Raw genomic sequence first — 27,707 nt, forward strand, 5'->3', positions numbered from 1 at the left:
CTCTTCAACTCTCTTCTGTCCTCCTCTTTGAGGCCACCATCTGTCTTGCCCAGCGCTCATATTACAGTGATCTCCTAGATTGTAAGCTCTAAGGAGCAGGGCCCTGTTTCCTCTTGTACCAAATTGTATTGTAACTGTAATGTCTACCTTCAGTTTGTAAAGCGCTGCACACAGTGTTGATGCTATATAAACCCTGTATAATAATAATAATCCCTAAAGCAGAAAAGGATCGAACCCAATGTGACAGTTACAGATCAATCGTCCTAAATGTACATCTTAAACTTTTTTTCCAAGATCCTCGCCAACAAACTCCTCCATTATATACCACAAATTATCCATATGGACCAGGGCAGTTTTATTCCATGAAGAGAAGTCCAGGACAGAACCATAAGGGTCATTGACCTAATTAACTCCACACGGTTGAAGGCCTTGCCTTAAAGTAGATCTATAGGCAAAATGGTTTTTTTTTCTATCTTTGATAGAGCAAGGGAGGCTTATAACCCGTCAGATTTTATTTTTTTGCCATCTGTATCCCATTGCAGAGATTTCCCTTCACTTCCTGTCCCATAGCCAAACAAGATGTGAGAGGAAAACCCTGCAAGTTAAGGGAATTCCTTGGGGCCCCCCAGGTCACCAGAACTAGTGACCCCATTGGCAGCTTTCCCCTCTATTACTTTTATGGGGACAACCCAAAATTTGGGATCTTCTTTTACTTTCATTTCCAATGATAATGGTAAACTGGACAAATAGAGAGGGGGGGATCTCCCCTGAAACTGACAGCGGTTCTAATCTCTCTCCACTCTAGAACCTCTGCAGCACACAATACATAAAGATGAATGTACTAGGGATGCACCAAAATTTCGGTGGCCGAAAACACCCCGAAAAAAAGCCCAAATAAAAGTGCTGAAAAAACCCTGCCGTACGCTGCTACCACTGGCCGCCACTCAGTAGTTCAGCCTTCCCTGAGACACCATCGATCCTGGCGCTGGGCATAGAGATGAGAGAAGGAAAGATGGCCTCCTCTCATCTCTATGCCTTTGGAGGACCGGAGCGATGTCACTTCACTTCCGGCCATTTTTTTTTTTTGTTTAAAGCACTAGATCAATGCTTTTTTTGATCCATTGCTCTACATTGCAGAGGAGAGATGTGGGGTCTTACTTACCCCATATCTCTCCATAAAGAGGACCTGTCACTAACTATTTCTATCACAGGGGATGCATGCATTTCTTGAGATAAGAATAAAAGTGATTACAATTTTTTTAAAGGAACAGTGGAAAAAAAAATTAAATACATTTTTTTTTAAAAGTTTAAAGTGCCCTCATCCCCCCGTGCTCGCATGTAGTGGTGAACGCATACATAGGCCACGCCCATACATGTAAATGTTGTTCAAACCACACATGTGAGGTATTGCCACGAACGTCGGAGCAAGAGCAATAATTCTTGCACTAGACCTCCTCAGTAACTTTGCTAACCTGTAGACATTTTTAAAGCATCACCCATTAAGTACTGCAGTTTCATGCCATTCCACGAGCGTGCGCAGTTTTAAAGCGTGACATGTTGGGTATCTATTTACTCGCTGTAACATCCTCTTTCACATTTTACAAAAAAATTTTCCAAAAAATATATATTAATTTTTAAAAACTGTGCATTTCGGTTTCGGTTTTCGGCCAAGTGCATTTTGAATTTTTGGTTTCGGCACCAGAGTTTTCATTTCGGTGCACCACTAGAATGTACCCTTTTTATAAACTATTTGAAGTTTTGGTTCTTCAGAAAGAAATCCCACATTCTGGTTTCACTTCAGTTCTCGTATGTAACATAAGATCATTATTAGTGACAAAACATGTCCCTCATTCTGAGCATGCATAGGGCTTCTCTCCTGTGTGAAGCTTTTCATGGGAGATAAGGTGTGCCCTCCGAGAAAAACATTTCCCACATTCTGAACATGAGTACGGCTTCTCTCCCGTGTGCGTTCTCTTATGTCTAGTAAGAACTGAATTCACCGAGAAGCATTTCCCGCATTCTGAGCATGAAAACGGTTTCACTCCGGTGTGAATCCTCTGGTGTATATTAAGATCAGCCCTCCGTGCAAAGCATTTGCCACATTCTAAACATGAATACGGCTTCTCCCCAGTGTGGATTCTCTTGTGGTTAGTGAGAACTGAACTAACAGCAAAACATTTCCCACATTCTGAACATGAATACGGCTTCTCCCCGGTGTGAATTCTCTGGTGCGAAATAAGAGTTCCTATCTGGGTAAAACATTTCCCACACTCAGAACAAGGATACGGCTTCTTAGCTGTGTGAATTCGTTGATGAAGGGTAAGACACGACCTCTGTGTAAAACCTTTCCCACATACAGAACACAAATACGGCTTTTCTGCTGCATGAGTTTTCTGGTGAGAGACAAGTGTCACCTTCTGGACAAAGAACCTTCCACATATGGAACATGGGAACATTTCACCTTCTCTATGATCTGTGTGTCGTGTGTCCAGAGGGGAGTATTGGAGAAAGCTCACCCCTTGGGTAGAGGGATCGGCTAATAGATCTGCACTGGAAAGCACTGGGTGAAGATATGAGGTGATTACATTTTCTTCTGAAGAATCTTCTGTGAGGTCACCATCTTCTATGTCAAAATCTGGAGGGTCAATGGAATTATTCCCCAATTGTCCGTGTTGTCCACCTGGGAATAATCAGAGATGAAAGGCAGCAGAAACAGTTAAAAGTCTATTAAACATAAAATATGTCTTTAAAATTGTTTATTCATAATGTTCTGTGACAATGTATGATAATATGGTGGGAACAATATTTTCCCACAGACCACTGGCTTCTTGCCTGCTAGTCCCATATCAGAACAGGATCTGTGGTTCAGGTAGCACACAGAGTTCAGGCATGTTTCTGGAGGTATGAGGATGTATATGAGAATTTAAGAGTCTTTTCTGTATTTAGGGTTTAGAGAACGTGTCAAACACAAGGCCCACAGTCCGATTCCCAGCTTGTCAGGCCATTTCACCTCTGCAGCTGCAGTACCACCCTCCTATCTGCCCCAACATTTTCTCAGCAGTAGGCAGCAGATAGGATGACAGTACTTCTGCACCAGATCTTGCACCTCTCTGTGCAGCATCTCCTCATTCAGCTCTCTGGTCCTCCTCCAGACCCTGCACCTTCTGCTTCCCATCTCCATCCCCACCTTCTTCCCAGCAGTAGCACAAGGTAAGAGGGTTTCACTGTGATGTAAGGAAGGGTGGGGGACTCTTTACTTCTGATGTAAGGGGTGGTGGGTGCTCTAGACCAGTGTTTCTCAACCTTTTTTCAGTCAAGGCACCCTTTAACATTACGGACAGTCCCAAGGCACTCTTTAAAATTATGGACAGTCTTGAGGCACCCCATTGTAAAACGGGGTGCCTCAAGAGTGTCCATAATTTTAAAGAGGCACCCCATTTTAAAATGTGAAAAACTATTCTAATAGTTTTATATAACACAGCAACATCCACACATGTAGGACACCCAACATTAGAGGGGATTTATTCTTCCAAAGCAAATACACTTTTGCACACTGGTACTGACTAGTATTCCAGTGTTTCTCTTCCCCCTCAGTTTTTCTCTATCACTGAGCTAATGTGACCCCAGCACTGATGGAAATGGGCACGGGAGGGTCAAACTAGGATGCTGTACAGGCAGCTGACATTCTCCTTAACTGATGATGTCATTGGTTGTCAGGACACTGGTGGCTAGAAGGTCGTAATGGTGCACAATGAAAACCTGTGGCTTTGTGTAACTAAAAGGCAAGTTTGTTCCACCTGCTGGCTTGTATACACGTTTTGGGCAATTTTTAGACATTTTGCCAAGGCACCCCTGAAGAAACCTCAAGGCACCCAAGGGTGCCTGGGCACCCTGATTGAGAAAGACTACTCTAGACATCTAGTCTTACAGATACAACTGGCCCTATGAGGGCAGCCATAGTGCTGATGTGGTCCGCAATTAAAATGAGTTTGACACCCCTGGTTTAGAGATTACTCACCTGTGCTGATCTCTGTAAGAATGTCCTCTTCTTTTATCTTCATTTCTATTTCTTCCTCATCTTTGACGTCTCTCTGAGTCTGTCTGGTGTCTCCGGGGTCTGTGAATAAAGATGAGAGTGAAGCCTCCTGTACTGAGATGTGTGAGAGACCCCAGAGAGTGTGTGTGGGAGGAGACTGGTCACGTCTCAATGACATGATGTAAGGAAGAGAGCCGGAGTCTAATAGAAGCTGATGGCTCCTGACCCCCCCACTGGGCACATACTGTTCCCCCATTACTGTCTACTGACAGAGCAGGGGGAGAAGAAGAGATTGTTGTAGTGACTGAACAAGGAGGATCTGGGACTCTTCTCTGGATTTAGTGTTTATTCCTCACCTGTGCTGATCTCTGGAGATAACTCCACTTTACATGGCTTATCACCCCTCTCGTGAAGCTCTTCTGCTTCTTCTCTAGTTTTCCTATCAGTCCGGGTTACTTCCAGCATTACCTACACAAGAATGATAATTTAAATAATGTGGTTCAAAATGTCATGACTGTATTCTCAAACTGCTGTCTAAGAGAAATGGGGTGAAGAATACCTCTTGGGACTGGGGAGGAACTCTACTCCCAATAAGCCCCACAGGAAGCCCATCTGAGCAGCGCAATTGAACCAGCATCTTTGTTCCTCAGACAGACTTTTCATAAATGGAGGAAGTGTTACCTGACAGCTTTGTGCTGCAGTAAAGTTGCCAGGGGCCATATTATTCTCTTTTTAAGTTTGAACAGTAGATGTATTATGGGTCTACCTGCTAGAATAGGTGATATTTAATATTCCATTTTGGACTCCATATACCTGATCCTCCTGAGGGATCTCCTGATGTTCCTGTGTGGAATCCTGGGAATACAGAGGACGGGGACATCTCTCTGGTGGGTTCCCATTACTGGATCCATCTGTAGGAAACACTGACTGAATACATTGTTTCTATGTCTTTATATCAAAGGATGTGTGTATCTAGGTGGATCCTCTAAACAAGAAATTAAAGTCTCCTCTTACCCAGTGATGTTAGGGGTGGCCGGTTCTCCATCATGACATCCTTGTAGAGATCCTTGTATCCTTCTATATACTCCCACTTCTCCATTGAGAAATAGACAGTGACATCCTGACACCTTTTTGAAACCTGACACACACAATGGCACAGTCACCATCCAGACACATCCATTGCCTGTTACTGGAGAATGTCCCAGAATTCCCAGCACCGCTCACCTCTCCTGTCAGCAGATCAATGATCTTCTGGGTGACTTCTAGGATCTCCTTGTTGTTCTTTCTCAGGGAGTGAGATGGAGGCTCTATAATGGGGTTTTGGGTCTTCCTCAAGTTGGATGCCACCAAACCATTTGATAATTTGAAAGCTATGTAACTCTTTATTTAAAGCAAAAGTACAAAGTTATGATAAATAAACAGTGTCAGTTCATTACGGTGTATGACATTAAAATATCTTACAGTTCTCCAGTTAGTTCAGTTGTTATGTAATCCTCCCAGAATCCTTCTCAGCTCTGTGGCCAGGTCTGCAATTTAGTAAAGCTGGACTCCAGGAAAATGAAAATTCATCCCTTGTAGTGGGGCTGTATCTCGTTTTGCAGCTCGTTTCTATCTAGGGGACTGGGTAAAACACTTATGTACGTGATCTTCTGCTCTCAAGGATCCTGAATGCTTCTAGACCAGTTCCTGCCGCCTCTTCTCCAGTCTGGCAGTTTAAAGTCCTCTCACATCATCAAGACAGATGCAGGGACCATATTCCTGCAGTGAATGTGAGAACGTTAAGGCACAGTCCACTGCCAGAGCGTAGGTGAGTGCCATTTGCTGGGTCAGGTAAGTAGATGCAATTTTCCCATCCAATAGACAAAAAGTTGAGCTTTAATATAGATGTCACTGATATCATGTGAACTCAAAGAATCCTCCTCACCTCTCCGTTCAGGTCTGTGTTTTATTAATAGAGGTAATAATGAGGTTATGTGACCTCCAATAATCCTCCTCACCTATTCAGTCAGATCTGTGTTTTATTACTAGAGATGAGTGATGTCATGTGGCCTACCAGACTCCTCATCATCTCACCAGTCAGGTCTGTGTTTAATTAATAGAGATAGGAGTGATGCCATGTGACCTCCCAGAATCCTCCTCACCTCTCCTGTCGGGTCTGTGTTTAATTAATAGAGATAAGAGTGATGACATGTGATCTCCCAGACTCTTCCTCATCTCTCCATTAACGTCTGTGTTTAATTAATAGAGATAAAAGTGATGTCATGTGACCTCCCAGAATCCTCGTCACCTCTCCGGTCAGACCTGTTTTATTAATAGAGATAACAGCGATGTCATGTGACCTCCCAGAATCCTCCTTACCTCTCCGGTCAGGTCTGTGTTTTATTACTAGAGATAAAAGTGATGTCATATGACCTCCCAGAATTCTCCTCTCTGGTCAGGTATGCGTTTTATTAATAGAGATAAGAGTGATGTCATGTGACCTCCCAGAATCCACCTCACCTCACCCGTCAGGTCTGCGTTTTATTAATAGAGATAAGAGTGATGTCATGTGATCTCCCAGAATCCTCCTCACCTCTCCGGTCAGTAGGTAGATGATCTCCAGGGTGAGATTTAATATCCTCTCTGTAGTGTGACTCTGCTCCTTCTCCATCCTTTGCCAGGTGATCAGTTTAGTAGCTTTTCCTTGTAAACAGTTTCGCCCTAATATATCTATATAAACAAATGTAACATGAATGTAAGAGGAAAGAATATGAAGAACATTCTTCTGTCCACAGCAGATAATCCAGGGGATGTAGTGGTGACACAATGGCACTTATATGCTGAGGTCGGAGGCTACAATTAAGATCCAGCGCCTGCCGATGCCATTGGAAGATTTAGCCGAGAGGGGCTGAACTTGCTCTTGTACTGATGAGTGAACGCTTTCTGTGCCGTGTCAGAGCATTCATGTATTATGCTGCTTTTCGGCACCTGGCATGCAACAACCTAACATTTTGCAGCGTCTGACAGGAAAAACAAACATCACCACTATAATAATATTTATTTATATGAAAACCCCATAACACCAGATGAGAATAATCCCCCCAGTGCAAATCTTGCTACTGACTGTGCTGTATGGAGGACAGTGACCCACAACATCGTATAACCACCCCATACAGTTCATAGTAAGGGCCTTCACCCATAATAAGAAGACATTATTACCTTTGCATCACCGAGTGCAAACCTCCAGGACCTCCTCCTGGACCTCTAGGTCCTAATCATAAAAGCCTTTGGGCTACAAGAAAATGGCTGCTGAATCTCCTGTAGTTTGAAGATGTTCGCCATCTAGTGTATACTCTGGGTTAGGCAGGGAGTTCTCCACAATGGAACACTATACACTATATTGCCAAAGTATTGGTCTGTCTGCCTTTACACGCACATGAACTTTAATGGCCTCCCAGTCTTAGTCCGTAGGGTTCAATATTGAGTTGGCCCACCCTTTGCAACTATAACAGCTTCAACTCTTCTGGGAAGGCCGTCCACAAGGTTTAGGAGGGTGTCTATGGGAAGGTTGGACCATTCTTCCAGAAGCACATTTGTGAGGTCAGGCACTGATGTCGGGGGAGGAGGCCTGTGTCACAGTCTCCACTCTAATTCATCCCAAAGGTGTTCTATGGGGTTGAGGTCAGGACTCTGTGCAGGCCAGTCAAGTTCCTCTACCCCAAACTGGCTCCTCCATGTCTTTATGGACCTTGCTTTGTGCACTGGTGTGCAGTCATGTTGGAACAGGAAGGGGCCATCCCCAAACTGTTCCAACAGAGTTGGGAGCATGAAATTGTCCAAAATGTCTTGGTATGCTGACGCCTTAAGAGTTTCCTTCATCGGAACTAGGGGGCCAAGCCCAACCCCTGGAAAACAACCCCACACCATAATCCTCCCTCCACCAAACTTTACACTTGGCACAATGCAGTCAGACAAGTACCGTTCTCCTGGCAACTGCCAAACCCAGACACGTCCATCGGATTGCCAGAGAAGTGTGATTGGTCACTCCAGAGAACACGTCTCCACTGCTCTAGAGTCCAGTGGTGGCGTGCTTTACACCACGGCATCCGATGCTTTGCATTGCACTTGGTGATGTAAAGCTTGGATGCAGCTGCTCGGCCATGGAAACCCATTCGTGGCTGAGTTGCTGTTGTTCCCATTTGCTTCCACTTTGTTATAATATCACTAACAGGCAACCGTGGAATATTTGGTAGCAAGGAATTGTCATGGGTGGACTTATTGAACAGGTGGCACCACGGGACCACGCTTGAATTCACTGAGATCCCGAGAGCGACCCATTCTTTCACAAATGTTTGTAGAAGCAGTCTGCGTGCCTGTAAAAGTGTATATAGACTGCACTGCCAAAAATGTGAACCAAAATTTCTTAATTTGCCACATGTGAAAATGCAAAAAAATATAAAAAAAAGTCATATAAATGGACAACACAAAAAAATACAAATAATGTCCAATGTGTTAGTATTCAAATAATAGTTGCTTGAAAGCCAAAACATAGGTGAACAGGTGCTGGTGCCATTAGTAACAGAAAAAACAGGTGACCACTTCCAGGTGCTCCAGGTGACCCCATATGGATTTACACTCACAATGGATGGACCTGCTGTTACTAGACAGGTCTCACTGTGCTTTTTTTGGTTGTGCCTACTGTGTGCTATTGCTATTCTTTGTGGTGAAATTTGCGTCCATTAACACAAATCATACTGGAAAGTATTGGTACTCGTACTCACTGATAAAGAAATGGTATTTGTGCATCCATACTGGAAAGGTTTGCTCCTCCACCCCTCCTGGCAGCCGCCAAAACCAGACACGTCCATTAGATTGCCAGACAGAGAAGTGTGATTGGTCACTCCAGAGAACATACCTTCACTGCTGTAGAGTCCAGTGGCGAAGTGCTTTACACCACGGCATCCGATGCTTTGCATTGCACTTGGTGATGTAAGGCTTGGATGCAGCTGCTCGGCCATGGAAACCCATTCCATTAAGCTCTCTACACACTGTTGTTGTGCTGATCTGAAGGCCACACCAAGTTTGGAGGTCTTTAGCTATTGACTCTGCAGACAGTTGGTGACTTCTGCGCACTGTGCGCTTCATCATGTACTGACCCGTCATTTTACGTGGCCTACCACTTGGTGGCTGAGTTGCTGTTGTTCCCAGTTGCTCCCACTTTGTTATAATACCACTAACAGTTGAGCATGGAATATTTAGTAGCCAGAAAAATGTCACAGATGGACTTATTGCACAGGTGGCCACCTATCACAGGACCACGCTTGGAGTCACTGAGCTCCTGAGAGCGACCCATTCTTTCACCAATGTTTGTAGAAGCAGTCTGCATGCCTAGGGGCTTGATTTTATACACTTGTGGCAGAATATACTTAAAGAATATAAGTATAAACTTTGAAGGAAAGGGAAAAAATAAAGAAATAAACTTACTAAACTTTTACCAAACCAGTATGGTTTATCATGATAGTGGGAGCACCCCGAAGTTCCAGCAATCTGCTTTGTTCAGAACAGGCTCTCTATGAATTACATTTATTTCTCATGCTCCTCAATTTATTGAGAAATAGATGTGGGCTGGACTCTAACCACTTGGCCAATCACCTCCGGAGGGTGTTTCCTCCTCAACCCCGAGGATGGTTTCTGCTTCCTGAAGTTGTCATGGGTTATATGGATCTACCCGTTCTCATGGCTAGGTCAAGGAATAGCATTTCCAAAACCAGCACATTAACCTGACTGTAACAATCCCAATCGCCACATGGCTTTCACGAGCAAGCCCCATACAACAGTTTTGTCTCTAGGTTATTTTGTACTATGGAAGCGCACCATTTTATTGGTGCATGTAGCCCAATATCTGTATTATCAGAAGGAATCATTTTTATCTCAGACAGTGGAGTCTTGGGTATGGGACATTGGTCCTGTGCGTCTTGGATATGGATCTCGATGCCCTGCTGGGTTGAAGTTGACAGTTGTTTGCCATTATCTGTACTCAAATCTGCCTGACATGTATTGGGATCTAGGTGCGAATTTTTTTTTTTTTGTTTCTTTTATTTAACCAATTTCTGCCTGTAGGTCATATGACATCCTAAGTGGCCATACCAGGATGATGCACCTGCAGGCATCATCCTTGTATGAAAATTTTCTGCCCGCAATTCTCTTTTAGGTAGAAGTGATTTGAGTGGCCGAACAGCCACCTGCTCAATTCTGTGGGTGGCAGAATGGTGTTCCCCCTTCTCCTTCTCGCTGCCGCCTTTCCTGGGCATTTCCATCTAATTGAAAAGCCCAGGACCACTGTGACTGGTGGCAACAGCAGCACTAGGCAGAGAGGAACTGATGTTGTTCCTCTATGTGACCCTGGAAACTAGAAGCGATGAAGCTTTCATCACTTCCGATTTTCTGTTTACCTAGCTATTAATGGTCAGGTAAGCAGCTGATCAGACCAATCTGTGTCTAATCAGCTGCATTGGAGACCAGAGGAGAAATTTAGGGTCTAATAGAACCCCAATCACTCCATAAAGAGGATCTGTCAAGGGCCATGCCTTGTTGTTCATCCCTTGTGAAAGCAATAAAGTTGATCAAAAACAAGAAAATGAAAGAAACAAAAAGAAAAAAGTTTCAAAACAAAATAAATAAAAAAATTCCCCTCATGCTTGTGAACACATAAGTAAGTCCCGCAGGCATATGTAAACGGTGATGGCACCACACTTGTGAGGTATCGAAGCGAACATCAGAGCAAGAGCAATCATTTTAGCTCCAGACCGCCAGTGTAACGCTAACCTGGTAAACCTGTAAAGGCTTCTAAAGTGTTGCCTACTGAGATTTTTAGGTACTGTAGTTTGGCACAGGTCTATTGGCATACGCAATTTAAAGCGTGACATGTTAGGCATCTATTTACTTGGCATGGAGAAGATATAGAGGGAGGGCATAGACCACACAATCTAAGGTTTATATATCACATAAAATAATATTGTACAAAAAGGGGGGATTACAAACATATTTCTCTCAAATGCACAGATAGTTACTGCATATCTTGTGATGAAGCACAGGTCCACAGATGGTCCTCACTAGCCAAGTGACAGACCCAACCGTAACAGGGTCTTTTGGAGGTGACTGCAGGCTACCCTCTTGCCTACTGACTATGGGCCGTGGCGTTTGAGGTGGTTCTATTCTTTGGGAAGTGTGTGCCTGGGGGACCTTTTGGAGTAGTTTTACTTTGGATTCAAGTCCATGTCTCCCCAAAACACAAAGACTCTGAGAACTGGAGGACCAGGATACAGATTTTGGGGTATCTGTGCCCAAACCAGCATTTACTGCATCAACCCCCCTCCTAGACTCGAGACTCTAAGCAGATGTTAACCCCTTTGCGCTGGCCGCACACAAATGTGCGGCCGCCCGGCGTCTGGGCCTAGACGCCGAGCGGCCGCACATTTGCGTCCATGTAACTAAATACATATGTGCTGAGAGCGTGCACCCTGCACGCTCCCAGCACACATGTGTGGTACTCACGGAAAGGTCCCGGTCCGCTCTTTCGATCGGGACCTTTCCCTATCATGTGACCGCTGTGACGCGTCATCACGGCGGTCACATGATTCCTAAAACCACGCCCCAACCGCCCTGCCTCCCGGCGTCTGAATCTCTTAAAGGGCCGGGAGGCGTCGGCGGGAAGGGGTTAATATAATCAGCTCAAAACAACCTGATGCTAAGGTCTCTTGCTGTAATCTGTTTATTAAGGTGTGTTTACTGTTGTCTCTTTGTCCCAGTGTTAATTTAGTTAATTGAGTCACCTATTGTTTCTGTCTGTTGGCTAGTCCTCCTGGAGTTTCCTAAATGATGGGAGTAGTCTTGTATCAAAGACCTCATTACCTAATTAGGGTGGGATGTTTCTCCCAATGTGTAATATTTGTTTTATTGTTCATGTGGAGACTACCCCTATTTAATGAACCTGTATTTCTGTTCAAATAGAGAGTTCTATTTGCACCAAAGGTAGTGTTGTTTAGTCCTTGGGTGCAATGTCCAGCTATAATACCTTGATCCTGTATCCCAGTGGCCAGGAAGCAGTTCTCAAAAGGAAAAACCCAGGTGGGGTGCCAGGTGGTCCGTCACACCAAGCAATAGCAACTATGGCCTCCCTCTATATCATATATCTCTATATCAAAAGAGTTTTAGCCCTACTTTTTCTTTAAAGCGGAGTTCCACCTGAAAAAAAAAAAACTGTAGCTGCTGACTTTTAAATTACAGACACTTACCTGTCCCCCGGTCCAGTGGTGTCCTCACCATGGCTAGTTTCACCGGCCGTCTTCTCTCCCTTGTGCTGGCATCTTCAGTGTCGGCACCCGGTTGTGACAGCTTGCAGCTTCACAGCCGGGAGCCCACTGCGCATGCGTGAGAAGTACTGCGCTATGTGAATGGCTCCGTAGTCTTCTGGGACCCGTCCCGAGTCCCAGAAGACTACAGGGAAGGGAGGAGGGACAACTTCCGCTTCCGCTCGCCTAGGCGATCACAGCGGAAGTGGGGGCAGGTACTTGTCAAATTCGGGTACCTGCTCCCCAAAGGTGCCAATCCTTAATGGAGAGCAGGGCGACAAAGGTTTAAAGTGGAACTTCCCCTTTTGGGTGGAGCTCCAATTTAAGGCTGGAGTTCAGCTTTAAAGTGGGTCCACCTCTACTGTTTGTCCTATTAATGATCGGCACTAAGAGCAGTGATAGGAAATCATACATTTTATAGCTTAATTGAAACGGGGAAAATTTCCCAATGGGGAAAATGGTTCCTTGTTAAAATGTGCCCTCATTTTTGGGGAGATTTCCACTCACTTAAGCCGGCCATAGACAGTTCGAATCTTGGCTGGTACAGGGCAGTCTGAATGTACCCAAGTGGTGGATCAATCAACTTGGCTACAACCAGCCTGCCGGATTTTACATGCGATTATCGATAGCAGCTTCTTTAGCAACTAGCAATACTCACTGTGTTCTCCTGGAGGGGACGGCTCACCCCACCGGGAGAACACAATGGTTGGGCAGGAGGGATTCCCCTGTCAACACTATCTGGAACGCATGGTTGGAGGAAAGAATATTGCACCATCTATAGCCTGCCTTACTGTTGTGCCTGTGGCTCAGGGGCACAGTCATCAAAACACTTCCCCGCCTTATCCAAGACTCAGAAAAAACGTTTGGCTTGAGTTCCACATTAAATTTAACAGAAAATCAAAATTTTAGGAAACAGAAAAATAAGAACCAACAGGACCAAAGCTGCAGTTTTTAATCAGGAAAGAAAACACAAGGGGATAAAACCATATTTCTGTCATTCAAGTGGACTAATAGACATACAAAACAAACAATACAGTGTTGGTGTACTGCTTCAGGTAAATTAAGATAACTAATGGAAGTAAAGATACCAGCGTGCAGCTCTTCCATATCTTGACACAGGATCCTTTGATGCCAAGTGGAAACTGAGATACACTATACAACCAAAGATACATGCCTGACCATCACACCAACTATATGGCCTAAACTATGTGATCACCCCTCTAAATGATTGAGTTCAGGTTTTTCCTGTGAAGGGTACAGTTATTGCTACTGTGGGACAGGGACATATTAGACAACTGTGTGGCAACAGTTTGGTGAAGGCTCTTTTCTATTTCATCATGACTCTGCCCCTTTGCACAAAGCTAGTTCCATAAAGACATTGTTTGGTGGGTTTGATGTGGAGAAACTTGAGTGGCCTGCACAGAGCCCTGACCCCAGCCCTGGGATGGATTGGAACACCGATTGTGAGCCAAGTCATCTCTTGAGCAGCTTTGGGATGGACCGGAACATGGATTGTGAGCCAGGTCATCTCTTCTGCGGCTTTGGGATGGACTGGAACACCAATTGTGAGGCAGGTCATCACTTGAGCAGCTTTGGGATGGACTGGAACACCGATTGTGAGCCAGGTCATCTCTTGAGCAGCTTTGGGATGGACTGGAACAGCGATTGTGAGCCAGGTCATCGCTTGAGCAGCTTTGGGATAGACTGAAACCGATTGTGAGCTAGGGGTCATCTTTTGAGCAGCTTTGGGATGGACTGGAACACTTATTGTGAGCCAGGTCATCACTTAAACAGCTTTGGGATGGACTGGAACACTGATTGTGAGCCAAGTCATCTCTTGAGCTGCTTTTGGATGGACTGGGACACCGACTGTGAGCGAGGTCATCTCTTGAGCAGCTTCTGGATGGACTGAAACACCGAATGTGAGCCAAGTCATCTCTTGAGCAGCTTTGTGATAGACTCGAACACTTATTGTGAGCCAGGTCATCACTTAAACTGTTTTGAGATGGGCTGGAACACAGATTGTGAGCCAGGTCATCTCTTGAGCTGCTTTGGGATGGACTGGGACACCGACTGTGAGCGAGGTCACCACTTCAGCAGCTTTGGGATGGACTGGAACACCAATTGTTCACAGGTACACTTCAGAATCTTGTGGAAAGCCGTACCAGAAAAAGTGGAGGCTGTTAAAGCTACAAGGGGAAAAGGTAGAGGATGCAACTACATATCAATGCCCATGGTTTTGGAATGAGATGTCCATCAAGCTCATATACAGCAGGTATAATGTCAGGTGTCCACAGTCATTTTCTCTGAAGACAGTTCAATGCTACAGTGAACCTACCAATGTCTAACCAGATAAGTTTACTGATACAAACCTCCTTGGCAATCAGAAACAAGTGAGTTCTTTTCAGTCAATAGTTTCCCACATTCCAAATGTGATTATGGCTTCACCCCCATGTGAGTCCTCTGATGTTCGATAAGTTTGGCCTTCCGACTAAAACATCTTCCACATTCAGAGCATGAAAAGGGCTTCTCACCAGTATGTGTCTTCTGATGGTCGGTAAGGTAGGTTCTCCGGGTAAAACACTTTCCACAGTCCGAACATGAATACGGTTTCTCCCCAGTATGAATTCTCTGATGCGTAATAAGAGTTCCCAGCTGAGAAAAACATTTCCCGCACTCTGAACACGGATATCGCTTCTCTCCTGTGTGAATTCGTTGATGGGTGGCAAGTGACGACCTCTGATTGAAACATTTCCCACATTCCGAACAGGAATATGGCTTCTCCCCAGTGTGCGTCCTCTGGTGTATAATAAGATGGGCTTTCTGGGTAAAACATCTACCACACTCAGTGCAGGGGTACGGCTTCTCGGCTGTGTGAATCCGCTGATGGGTGGCAAGAGCTGACTTCTGATTGAAACATTTTCCACATACAGAACAAGAATAGGGCCTCTCCCCAGTGTGAGTTCTTTCATGGTCAATAAAATATGCTTTCCTGGAAAAACATTTTCCACATACTGAACAAAGAAAGGGTCCCTCCAGGGTGTGATTTCTCTGGTGAGAGATGAGTATTGCCCTTTGGGTAAAAAATCTCCCGCAGACAAAACACGGGAACATTTCACTACCTCTGTGATCCATATGCGGTGTGATGGGATAAGAGTGACCAGGAAGACTGGTCCTGAGTTTTGAGGGATCAGAACTGGGAAGGACTGGATGGAGATTGTGACTAATGGGGTGTTCTCCTGAAGGATCTCTGATGTAATTTTCTATTTCTGGAGAGACAGTTGGATGTTTCTCTGGCTTATTCACCTTGTGTTGTCCATCTGCAGAAAGTAAGTCGCGGGTGAAGAATAGGAACAGTGTTAAGGTCACATGACACCACTCTCGTCTCTGTTAATAAAATTAATAAAACACTGTCTGAAGACTTCAATAAGGCATTTATGATGTACTAGGGTCCCAACCACGGCACCACCTGCCTGGAGTTTGCATGTTCTCCTGTGCCTGTGAGAGGTTTCCGCCAGGTACTCCGGTTTCCTCCCACACTACAAAGACATGCAGTAGATGAACTGGCTCCTGTATAAATTGGACCTAGTATGTGTATGTATGAATGTGACTTAGGGACAGTGGCGTCCCTAGGGGGGTGCGGGCCACACCATCACAAGGGGTGCAGGAGCAGGATGCCAAAACAGTGACAGCTGCCCCACCCAGGTGTAGTGGTAAAATGAGTATCCTCTGAAGCAACTGCGCATGTCCTGGTTTCAGGCCGAAGAAGCCGATCGCCGGCTCTGTGCTAAAGTCGGAGATCGGCTTCTTCGGCTTGAAACCAGTACATGCGCGCAGTAGCTTCAGGGGATACATGTCTTCAACGGATACTCATTTTACTGCTACACCGGCACTGCTCCTTCCTGTCTGGAGGGGTGACACCACGTGTTACCGCACCAGGTGACACCAACCCTAGGGACGCTTCTGCTTAGGGACCTTAGATTGTATGCTCCTTGAAGGCAGGGACTGATGTGAATGTACAATATATGTAAATGCTGCATAAATGGACAGTGCTAGGTAAGTACCTGTAATAAATACCTAAATAAAATGCCAATTTTCTTAAAACCGCCTACACCTATTCCAATCAAGCATTTGTGCCAATTTCGGTAATATCACTGACACCTGCGACAAATTTAAATAGTTCTTACCACTGACACCTACAAAAACCTGTTGCTATGGCTGCCAGTTCACGGATTAGGGAATTTGGGGTAATAAAGACCATCTCTGAATTGGTGTACATTGGGATGTCAGAGATCAGGGTTGGGCATGTCTGTGTTGGGAAGGTGTCACGAATGTGGCAGCAACCCACACAAGGCTCTATTGCCAGCCCCATTCAGCTGTCAACTAGGCGATTCCTTGGCTGATAGCTGAATGTATACAAATGGGCCGGGAATGCTTGTGATGTCATTTCGCAGATTGGGCAATGACCATATATGGGTAATGATGAGCCACGGGAGAGGCACACCTGATAAGTCTCCTGTTGGGTGGGCGGAGTCTGATGGAAAATGAATGGCAGTGGGTGGATTTCATATCTGCAGCTATTGAATCTGCCAGCTGTTGAGCACTGTCAAAGGCAAGGCAGACCTAATGGGAATCTGGTCTCTTGGTTCCCCAACATGGGTGGGTGGAGTCTGAAGGAGAATGATTGGCAGTGGGTGGATTTTATATCTGCAGCTATTGAATCTGCCAGCTGTCATGCACTGTCAATCAAAGGCAAGGCAGACCTAATGGGAATCTGGTCTCTTGGTTCCCCAACATGGGTGGGCGGAGTCTGATGGAGAATGAATGGCAGCGGGTGGATTTCATATCTGCAGCTATTGAATCTGCCAACTGCCATGCACTGTCAATCAAAGGTAAGGCAGACCTAATGGGAATCTGGTCTCTTGGTTCCCCAACATGGGTGGGTGGAGTCTGATGGAGAATGAATGGTAGCAGGTGGATTTCATATCTGCAGCTATTGAATTTGCCAGCTGCCATGCACTGTCAATCAAAGGCAAAGCAGACCTAATGGGAATCTGGTCTCTTGGTTCTCCAACATGGGTGGGTGGAGTCTGATGGAGAATGAATGGTAGCGGGTGGATTTCATATCTGCAGTTACTGAATCTGCCAGCTGCCATGCGCTGTCAATCAAAGGCAAGGCAGACCTAATGGGAATCTGGTCTCTTGGTTCCCCAACATGGGTGGGTGGAGTCTGATGGAGAATGAATGGTAGCGGGTGGATTTCATATCTGCAGTTATTGAATCTGCCAGCTGCCATGCACTGTCAATCAAAGGCGAGGCAGACCTAATGGGAATCTGGTCTCTTGGTTCCCCAACATGAGTGGGTGGAGTCTGATGGAGAATGAATGGTAGCAGGTGGATTTCATATCTGCAGTTACTGAATCTGCCAGCTGCCATGCGCTGTCAATCAAAGACAAGGCAGACCTAATGGGAATCTGGTCTCTTGGTTCCCCAACATGGGTGGGTGGAGTCTGATGGAGAATGAATGGTAGCGGGTGGATTTCATATCTGCAGTTATTGAATCTGCCAGCTGCCATGCACTGTCAATCAAAGGCGAGGCAGACCTAATGGGAATCTGGTCTCTTGGTTCCCCAACATGAGTGGGTGGAGTCTGATGGAGAATGAATGGTAGCAGGTGGATTTCATATCTGCAGCTATTGAATTTGCCAGCTGCCATGCACTGTCAATCAAAGGCAAGGCAGACCTAATGCCATATGCCTGCCTGTGCGAAGGGTGTAGTGGTCAGGGAGGGAGCACACCGAGGAATGAATGTCCAGTATGGACCCTCCAACCTGAGTGCTGGCCTCTAACAGATTCATGTACCCGTTTCTGATAGGAACACAAATCTGACGAAAGAACCTCCAATTTCCATGCGGACATAATCTAAAGGGTGTTTACAACACACTTCATGAATTCCTCCACCCGTATGTTTAGTACATGGAGTAACACTCTTCCAAAAATGGACTCCATATGGTACAATGGACCATAATGTTTGGTCTAAACATGCTTGCCAACAAAAAGTAGGTTCTTCAGGTAAATACCGCAGCTCTGAAATTAGTCAAAAATACTGATTAGCTGTTTTGGTTGGGTTCCTCTGGTTTTGATGCTATACTATGACTCTGTATGATGTATTGTATGTCTATGTGTCATAACAATTTTTCACAAATAAAAATTTGTACTCTTAATATTTCTGGTACTATTTAAGCCTTTAAAGTTCCAAGTCCTAGGGGGTCCTTCCTTCTTCATCTAATTGTTATTTTGGGGATGGCGGCTTACAATCAGGAATTTTCCCCCTTTTCCAAGGCAGAGAATATGTTCATTTATTTCTGTATTTAGTGATTGTAACTCACCCATGCCAATCTCCAAAGGGATTTCCTCATCTTCAATCTTGATTTGTCTTACATCCTCCTCCTCTTCCTCCTCCTCCTCAGCCTTGATGTTCCACTGAAAAGCTCTGGTGTCTCCAGGGTCTGGAAATAAAGCTGAGAGTGAAGCCCCCTGTGCTGAGATGTATGAGAGACCCCCAGAGAGTGTGTGTGGGGGGAGACTGGTCACATCTCAATGACATGATGTGAGGAGGAGAGCCGGAGTCTAATAGAGGCTGATGGCTCCTATCCCCCCCCCCCCCCCACTGGGCACATACTGTCCCCCCATTACTGTCTACTGACAGAGGAGGGGGGAGAAGAAGAGATGGTTGTAGTGACTGAACAAGGAGGATCTGGGACTCTTCTCTGGATTTAGTGTTTATTACTCACCTGTGCTGATCTCTGGAGGGAGTTCCCCTTCCTTATATGGCTCATCACCCATCACATACAGCTCTTCTGCTTCTTCTTTAGCTTCTGCTCTACAATCAGTCTGGTTTACATACAACTCCACCTAAAAAATAAGAATTTCTTTAATAATTGTCCTATTATTCCGAACATAAGAGCTGTGTGGCTTATAGGAATGCCTTGATCACAAATTAATTTATCACGCCTTAAAGAGCAACTTCCTCACTCAGCTTTATATTTTACATCATGCATACCTTACTCCGCTACAGGTCTCCTGATACCGTCCCGGTCAGAGCTCCCTATGCCCATGCTGTCAACATACACCTGGCACCTTCTTTCACCTTATATAGTCCTGCCCAATTGTCCAAACCTTCATCAAATTCCTACATGACCATATGGGTTCACCCCTGCATTTGAGCCCTAGGGTGTGCCTTCTGGGCTCTTTTCCGGATATACCTGAGGATAAATTTCTTGTTATTCTACTCCATGAAACTCCTTTTAGTGCATGCAAACTCCTGAAACGCCACTGGATGCAGACAACCATTTCCATCCTACAGATGTAGCTGGTGAAGGTCAATTCCATCCTGCTGTATAAGAAACTTATTTATATGCATAGGGGATGCTCAATGATGTATAATAAAGTATAGGATAGATGGCTTAGTTCCTCCGACACTTGGTTAGACGAGATGGTAACTATCGTAAGGGTGAACTACCGGTATCCCTTCTTAAATCCTGCGTTCTGGTCACATTTCCCCGGTGATTTTGGTACCTTACCCATTACTTCTGCCTCTTGGCAACTTGTTATTGTGACACATTTGTATTATCCGTCATGCCTTTGTACCACTGTCCTAGCGACTCATGTGTGCTGAGATAATGTTCTGATATGCCAGTTTTTTTCAGTGTACCATGTGATCTGTGTTAATGTTAGCATGCCCTAAGCTGGGGGCAATGCTAATATTAACCAATGCGCATTATGATTGCGCTTCTGGTGAGTTTGCAATCCCACTAGTCTATCGCACACTACCGGATGATTATCACCTTCCACTTTATGGCTGATTCCTGATTTTCAGAATATATGTGCACAGCCTGCTGGAGCTTCACTTTTGAATAGAACTTTCACGTCATAGAATTTATACATTGGGACTCACCTATGTGCTCACATGTGATATTTTACTGTTCTTCTTGAGTGATGACTGTTTTTATTTTGATTGAGAGACATATATGGTCTAGATCACCTCAGTTATTCATTGGTTTATTTTATGCGCTGCACTTATTCTTGATACATTTGATTTCTGAGAGGACCTGTAGTTCCTTTTTGCTGCATTTAGCTGCTAAGCTTTGTTAGCGCTCGCTTACTTTCTGTGTACTTGGGGGCAATGCATTGTTATTCTATTTCTCTCCTTTCTCCCCCCTCTTTTTTTTTCAATCTCTTTCCCCTTTTTCTTGTTATTTATATGTTTTATGTTGTACCCTTGTTGTTTTTGTTTCAATAAAGTTGCTTTAAAAAGTAAAAAAAAAAAAAAGGAGCAACTTCAGACCCCTTACTGCTGTCTCCTAATACTGTCATCTTTAATGGTTTGACACATGCACAGATGTGCCAAAGCACTCTGCCCACCCTTCAGGACCTCACAGAGCCCTACGGCAGATCTACGCAAACACAGATGTCCAAATGCAGCATAATTAGAAGGGTAAAGGGGTCTTCAGCGCATGTGCAGAAAGCCCTGTAACTCCCTAATTGCGTTGTGTCCACGTAGGTGCAAGGGCATACCCGCACATGTGCTGAAGGTTTATGCCAGCTATGCAAGGCCAGGCAGAGTCCATCAGCACACATGCACACGTGTGGATCTGGCACAATGTAAGTCTCTCCTAGGTGAAAAAAGGAGGATGTGCTGCCCTACAGCACAAAGAAGTTAAGAAGATATGGTTAAAAATGTTAGCACTTCCGCCTGGCAGTACTAGGATCATTGGTTCGAATCCCAACCACGGCACCACCTGCCTGGCGTTTGCATGTTCCCCTGTGCTGGTTTTCTCCAACACTCCAAAGACATGTTGGTAGGTTAATTGGCTCCTGTCTAATGTATGCATGAATGTAAGTTAGGGACCTTAGATTGTACGCCCCTTGAAGGTTAGGGACTGATGTGAATGTACAATATTTATGTAAAGTGCTGCGTAAATTGACGGCGGTATATAAGTACCTGAAATAAATAAATGCATACATACATAAATAAATTAAATATAAATATCCAATTGTGGGAGAGGGAAAGGGCTGAAGCCAGATACAAACAATTCATTTTATGGGATGAAGGCCCACTTTAGGCTAGGTACCAGTTCGGGTGGTGGACAAAGGCCAACATTTTACTCATTTGAAATTTTAGGCAGTGGTGCTTCCTAGATGTGGTTTTTAGTTGAAGGTTATTTTCATGCAGCCAATCCTGATCTTGGCAACAACTCACCAGCGTCAAGATTGCTGAGAGACTGTTTACCAGTCTCCATTGCTTCCTCAATAGCTGGGCCAGTAGAAAGGTCTCCAGCATGATTTGCCCACATGGTATCAGCCTTAGAGTACTTTAATAAGCAAATTTTTTGATGTTACCTGATCCTCCTGAGGGATCTCCTGATTTTCCTGTGTGGAGTCCCGGGAATACAGAGGATGGGGACATCTCTCTGGGGTATTTCTGTTACTGGATCCATCTGTAGGAAACACACACACTGACTTAAAACACACAGACAGGGTGTAGAACACAGAGCAGATCATTTCTGATTAACACAGGGGCTTCTAACAGTTTAGAAGAGTGGTGCAGGCTTTGTGCCGGTGCCACTCTTTGTTCATTCCCCCCATTGTTCCTATGTCTTTATATCAGAGGATGTGTATATCTAGGTGGATCCTCAATACAAGAAATTAAAGTCTCCTCTTACCCGGTGATGTGAGGGGCGGCCGGTTCTCCATCATGACGTCCTTGTAGAGATCCTTGTGTCCTTCTATATACTCCCACTCCTCCATGGAGAAATAGCTAGCGGCATCCTGACACCCTTTAGGAACCTGACACACACAAAGATACAGTCACCATCCAGACACATCCCTTGTCTGTTACTGGAGAATGTCCCAGAATTCCCAGCACTGCTCACCTCTCCCATCAGTAGCTCAATGATCTTACAGGTAACGTCTTGAACCTTTTTGTAGTTTTTTCTCACGGCATGACATAATGGATTTATATGAGGACTTTTCTTCTTCATTATGTCGGAAGCAACCAAGCCATCAGATAACTTGAAAGCTATATAATTCTTTATTTATAAAAAGAAAAAACACGTTATGGCACTAAACAAAAATAGACATGGCCAGTACATTACAATATCTACACTCAGGGGCGGACTGACCATTTGGAAACTTGGGCACTGCCCGAGGTCAGTAGGGGGCCCCATGAGATGCCCCTGGTACCTTTTTCATAGGCTTTTTTGAGTTTGGGCAAGGACACAGGGGCTCCATGATCCCCTATTGCCCAGGGGCCCCATGAGTTGTCAGTCCGCCCCTGTCTACACTTTATACCATAGGTATATGGACATTCCTCCAAATGATTGAGTTCAGGTGTCTCCATTGAAGGTTACTGTTAATGCTACAGCATACAAAGTCAGTTGAGGCAATGGTGTGCCTTTTCTGTTCCAGCATGACCATGCCCTCTGCACAAAGCCAGATCTATAAAGTCATGGTTTCCCATGTTTGGTGTGGAGGAACCCAATTGGCCTTTACAGAGCCTTTGCCTCAACCATACTGACTGCCTATTGCATGCCAGGTCTTCTTATACCCAACCTTACAAATTCTCTTGGATGGAACAGGGACAAGTTCCTACAGGCACACTCAAAAATCTTGTGGAAAGTCTCCCCAGAAAAGCTAAGGATATTGTAGCTCCAAATGGAGGCAAACTTTTGATTAATGCCCATAGCTTTGGAATAGTACATCCAGAGAGCTCATATAAGGTCTGGTCAGGGGTCCACAAACTTTTTTTTCTCCACTTAGGTCTTGTTTTATATAGTTAATAGTGATTTCAGATGGCTCTCCCAGAGTTCTCCACATTTCTCTGGTTAGCTGTGTTAAATTAATGGAAATAAGAGTGATGTCATGTGACCTTCCAGAATCCTCCTCACCTCTCCGGTCAGGTCTGTGTTTTATTAATAGAGATAAGAGTGATGTCATGTGACCTCCCAGAATCCTCCTCACCTCTCCGGTCATGTTGGTTTTATTAATAGCGATAAGAGTGATGTCATGTGACCTCCCAGAATCCTCCTCATCTCTTTGGTCAGATCTGTGTTTTATTAATAGAGATAAGAGTGATGTCATGTGACCTCCCAGAATCCTCCTCACCTCTCTGGTCATGTCTGTTTTATTAATAGAGATAAGAGTGATGTCATGTGACCTCCCAGAATCCTCCTCACCTCTCTGGTCATGTCTGTTTTATTAATAGAGATAAGAGTGATGTCATGTGACCTCCCAGAATCCTCCTCACCTCTCCGGTCAGGTCTGTGTTTTATTAATAGAGATAAGTGATGTTATGTGACCTCCCAGAATCCTCCTTACCTCTCCATTCAGCAGGTAGATGATCTCCAGGGTGAGGTCTAATATCTTCACAGTCATGTGACTCCGCTCCTTCTCCATCCTTGGGTGGTCTATTAGATGTGTTCCTCATAAAACGTCTCTACCTTCCATAAATGTTTGTTTGTCCATGGCACCAAAAATGCCTACGATAAGAAAAATGTTATTTATATATGTAAGGGCGCAGAAAATAAACTTAGATGTCTTGGTTTTAGAAATTATCTAGTGGAAGAGAGGAAGGGCACAGTATAGCCGGTGTTGCAGATAGCACATACATATACTTGACTGCCAAGGTCAGAAGACCGTATCTGAGAACTCCAGAAATTTCCATGTGAAGGTGATTGTGGTGAATTACCTGGTGGCAACAGGAATGGTATGACCCTCAACAACCAATTGTAAAATGCCTCTAATCCTTAGGAACCTGAAAACAGGTTTTGAGTATTCTAAGGCCCCTGGGGGACATTTTATAGGAAATATATTTGAACAGAAAATATTTATCCCACCATTGGTGGTTAGCTGAGGCAATTAGATATTCAAATTTTCTAAATTTGGCACAAAGGTTCTAATTTTCTAAATTTGGCACAAAGGTTGTGCCTAACTGGGTAAGAAATATTGACACCTTGTAACAGGGGTGGACTGACAACTCATGGGGCCCCCGGGCAATAGGGGATCATGGGGCCCCTGTGTCCTTGCCCAAACTCAAAAAAGCCTATGAAAAAGGTACCAGGGGCATCTCATGGGGCCCCCTACTGACCCCGGGCCTCGGGCAGTGTCCGAGTTTCCAAATGGTCAGTCCGCCCCTGCCTTGTAAGAGTAGCTGCTCTTCCAGAAGCCGAGGATGGAACTCTTATGGACGGTGGTTGGAGATGTAGAAGAGAAGTTCATGGTGACGAGATGGGTAGGTGGCAGTTGTTGGGCGCATGGTGAAGGACTAAAAAAAATGGCTTGAGGGAAATACAAGGGAAACCTGTCGTGTGGGGCCTGTCTCTTATAGCAACTTGTCCTCAGTTGGAGCGAGGGCCAAAGCGCAATATGGAAGTTGAGGAGGAGCAGGTTACGCTATCTTTTCCTTATCCCCTCATTGGTGGAATGCTCAGATGGGGAAGCCAATGCAGCCAATGGCATTGAATAGACTGAAGGTCCGGTAACCATGGCAATCACCCAAAGACTCAGGTGAAAAACTGAAGACTTGCTAACCATGCCCATCACTAGGTGTATTTCTATAAGATGCAGGTTGTGGCTTTTCTTAGAATACGCCCCCCATTATCATCATCCCCCTCCCCAGCGGAGCTCCCCATCCAATGTTCTACCCATCAGAGGGCTTGCAGGAAGATGAGGATGTGTGGAGGTGACATGATCCCCCCCATCCAGTCCACACACAGAGTGCTGGGACCCCCTTCTCTCATAATAAGAAGACATTATTACCTCCTCCTCACTGGACACACACTCTCCAGACTCACACCCCCTCCCTAGCAGATGGATTGTAGCAATAACAGAGCTCCTCCTCTATTTCATAGGACTACAACAAAATGGCTACTGTGCACCTAAAACAAGACCATAACTACAAGTTTTACTACTTCTTTGCTGCACTTAGTAACACATGACTGTAAATGGTATCTATCCAATGTAACGCTGTTGTTTCTTAATACTATATTTTGGGTGGGTTTTAAATAGTAGCATGTGCTCTACAACAAAATGGCCGCCATCCCTGCTGCACCGAGAACACTTCCTCCCCTCACAAGGCAGACGGGCGCCCTCTAGTGCTGGCTCTACACTGGATTGAAGGGCTCTCTGTCACTGGCCACTGGAAGACTGGCCAGTCAGCTCGCTTGGCGTCACTATGGCAACCAGGAAGCGGCCAAGCCGCCGTGAAACGCACAGAGCGGAAGTGGAGGAGCCACAGTGCGGAAGTGGGGTGAGGAATACATTAGAGTAGGGGGTTTTCCATTTATCCAGCTGGAACTGTTGTCACAATAAGAATATCATCAGTCCTGTATACCTATGATCGTTAGAATTATTATATTGACATATAAAAGCAGCCAATCAAATTGCAGCTGGCATTGATTAAAGGTTAGTCAGCAATTGAAATCAAATGTCTGGTTGCTACAAACAACACCCCAAACTCCTTCCATACCCAAGCCTGTTGCTATAACCATCCCTATAATGGTCCTTTCACACAGGGCGTTCCGATCTTTCTTCAGTCACGTTTTTTTTATCCATTTACATTGGTTTACATCCCTTTTTCATCTGTTTACATCTGTTTTTCATCCGTTGGCATTGGTTTACATCCGTTTTTTCATCCATTTACATCCATTTTCATTGGCTTACATCTGTTTTTTCATCAGTTTACATCCATTTTTCATCTGTTTACATCCGTTTTTTCATCCGTTTGCATTGGTTTACATCCGTTTTTACCAGTTTACATCCGTTTTTCATCCATATTTTAATCTTTTTCATCCGTTAACATTGGTTTACATCCATTTTTTCATATTTTTCATCTGTTTAAATCTGTTTTTTCATCTGTGTTCATCCGTTTATATTGGTTTAACGGATGTAAAAACAGATGTAAACGGATAAAAAAGGATGTAAACGGATGAAAAAAGAGATGTAAACAGATTAAAAAAGCGATGAAAAAAATGGATGTAAAAACGGATGTAAACGGATGAAAAAATGGATGTAAACGGCCGAAAAACAAACAAAAAAAAGGATGCAAATATATGAAAAAAAGGATGTAAACGGATGAAAAAATGGATGTAAAAACGGATGAAAAAAAACATGAAAAAATCGGATGTAAACAGATGTAAAAACGGAGAATTAGCAGAGTGTTCAGCAGGTAATAGTCCTGGTATCCTTGGGGTGATGCAGAGTGCTCAGCGGGTAATGATCCTGCAATCCCAGTCTTAGCAGAGTGGCTGCAGGGGTCACGCCTCAGTGCAGACCTCCCAGCAGCTTGCAGCGGACAGAACAACCAGGAGAGCCCTGCATCTGCCTTCTTAAGGCTTTGCAGGACACTCCCGGTTGCCCTGGCAACATCGAGCGGTGTGCCGCGTTGCCCGGGCAACGAGGCACGCCCCCTTGACACGGGCCGCGCTCTCGAGAGCACGGCCTTTGTCTCCGGCGGGTGCAGGTGCGGGAAGCCTCATGCCCACACTGCACCCGCCGGGGGGAGCGTGGCTTCAAGCCTTCGGCCCTGTCCCGGAACCTCCCCACGGGAGGTCACCCCTCTCCGGGCCCTATGCCCAGGAGCGGTGTGAATTTCACCGCAGGGGGTCATCTTTGAAGGGGACCGTGGCAGGGGTGAAAAGTAACACTTCTCATCCTGTGTGGCCCGGCTTCAAAGGGCCGCTACAGGATGAGAAGGGGGGGTGTGAAGGGACACAGGACACAGGCACTAGAAAAGGGGTGGGGGGAAGCTCCCTGGCAGGCACACCGTGACAGGATGTAAAAGATGAAAAAAACAGATGTAAACGGATGAAAAAAAGATGAAAAATGGATGTAAATGGACAAAAAAACTAACAAAAAAAACGGATGTACGCGAATAAAAAAATGGATGTAAAAGATGAAAAAACGGATGTAAAGGATAAAAAACGGATGTAAAGGGATGAAAAAAACGGATGTAATGGATGAAAAAATGGATGTAAATGGATGAAAAATAGGATGAAAAAATGGATGTAAAAATAGATGTAAACGGATGAAAAAAAGGATGCAAACGGATGTAAACAGATGTAAACGGATGAAAAAAGGATGTAAACGGATGAAAAAAGGATGTAAACAGATGAAAAAAACGGATGAAAAAAACGGATGTAAAAACGGATGAAAAAAAACAGATCTGAACGGATGAAAAAAACAGATGAAAATACGGATGTAAACTTATCTTTTTCTTTGAAAAACATGAGTGAATGGAAGAAACAATCTGCATGGCGGTGTGGAAGGACCCGAACACACAA

At 44.8% G+C, this 27,707-nt stretch overlaps 2 protein-coding genes across 2 annotated transcripts; both read right to left on the reverse strand.

The window, feature by feature from the left end:
* Window positions 1-338: 338 nt before the first annotated feature.
* On the reverse strand, window positions 339-7,446 carry LOC149466265 (uncharacterized). Its single transcript, XM_089672963.1, has 8 exons — window positions 7,235-7,446; window positions 6,609-6,745; window positions 5,261-5,416; window positions 5,051-5,174; window positions 4,850-4,947; window positions 4,393-4,504; window positions 4,019-4,117; window positions 339-2,680 (listed from the first exon to the last, which is right to left on the reverse strand). The coding sequence occupies exons 2-8, from the start codon at window positions 6,684-6,686 to the stop codon at window positions 1,848-1,850; spliced, it is 1,500 nt and encodes a 499-aa protein (XP_089529089.1). The 5' UTR covers window positions 6,687-6,745; window positions 7,235-7,446; the 3' UTR covers window positions 339-1,847.
* Window positions 7,447-13,301: 5,855 nt separating this feature from the next.
* On the reverse strand, window positions 13,302-25,243 carry LOC149466266 (uncharacterized). Its single transcript, XM_089672956.1, has 8 exons — window positions 25,186-25,243; window positions 23,746-23,906; window positions 22,302-22,457; window positions 22,092-22,215; window positions 21,769-21,866; window positions 19,161-19,281; window positions 18,756-18,875; window positions 13,302-15,686 (listed from the first exon to the last, which is right to left on the reverse strand). Exons 2-8 carry the CDS (start codon window positions 23,821-23,823, stop codon window positions 14,803-14,805), a joined length of 1,581 nt encoding a protein of 526 aa, XP_089529082.1. The 5' UTR covers window positions 23,824-23,906; window positions 25,186-25,243; the 3' UTR covers window positions 13,302-14,802.
* Between the last annotated feature and the right edge of the window lie 2,464 nt (window positions 25,244-27,707).

Source organism: Staurois parvus, unplaced genomic scaffold, assembly GCF_062004578.1.
Source record: "Staurois parvus isolate SC_StPar_1 unplaced genomic scaffold, SC_StPar_1.0 ptg000132l, whole genome shotgun sequence".
Lineage (NCBI taxonomy): Eukaryota > Metazoa > Chordata > Amphibia > Anura > Ranidae > Staurois > Staurois parvus.

What these genes read in the sequence shown, in the direction of transcription:
- LOC149466265 (XM_089672963.1), bottom strand. Translation starts at nt 6,686, where the DNA reads ATGGAGAAGGAGCAGAGTCACACTACAGAGAGGATATTAAATCTCACC. An exon ending in GCCACCCCTAACATCACTGG is followed by an intron (nt 4,948 to 5,050) that starts GTAAGAGGAGAC and finishes TGTTTCCTACAG; the next exon opens with ATGGATCCAGTAATGGGAAC. An exon ending in TCTTACAGAGATCAGCACAG is followed by an intron (nt 2,681 to 4,018) that starts GTGAGTAATCTC and finishes GATTATTCCCAG; the next exon opens with GTGGACAACACGGACAATTG.
- LOC149466266 (XM_089672956.1), bottom strand. Translation starts at nt 23,823, where the DNA reads ATGGAGAAGGAGCGGAGTCACATGACTGTGAAGATATTAGACCTCACC. An exon ending in TCTACCTGCTGAATGGAGAG is followed by an intron (nt 22,458 to 23,745) that starts GTAAGGAGGATT and finishes TTATAAATAAAG; the next exon opens with AATTATATAGCTTTCAAGTT. An exon ending in CCCTTTGGAGATTGGCATGG is followed by an intron (nt 15,687 to 18,755) that starts GTGAGTTACAAT and finishes TACTTTCTGCAG; the next exon opens with ATGGACAACACAAGGTGAAT.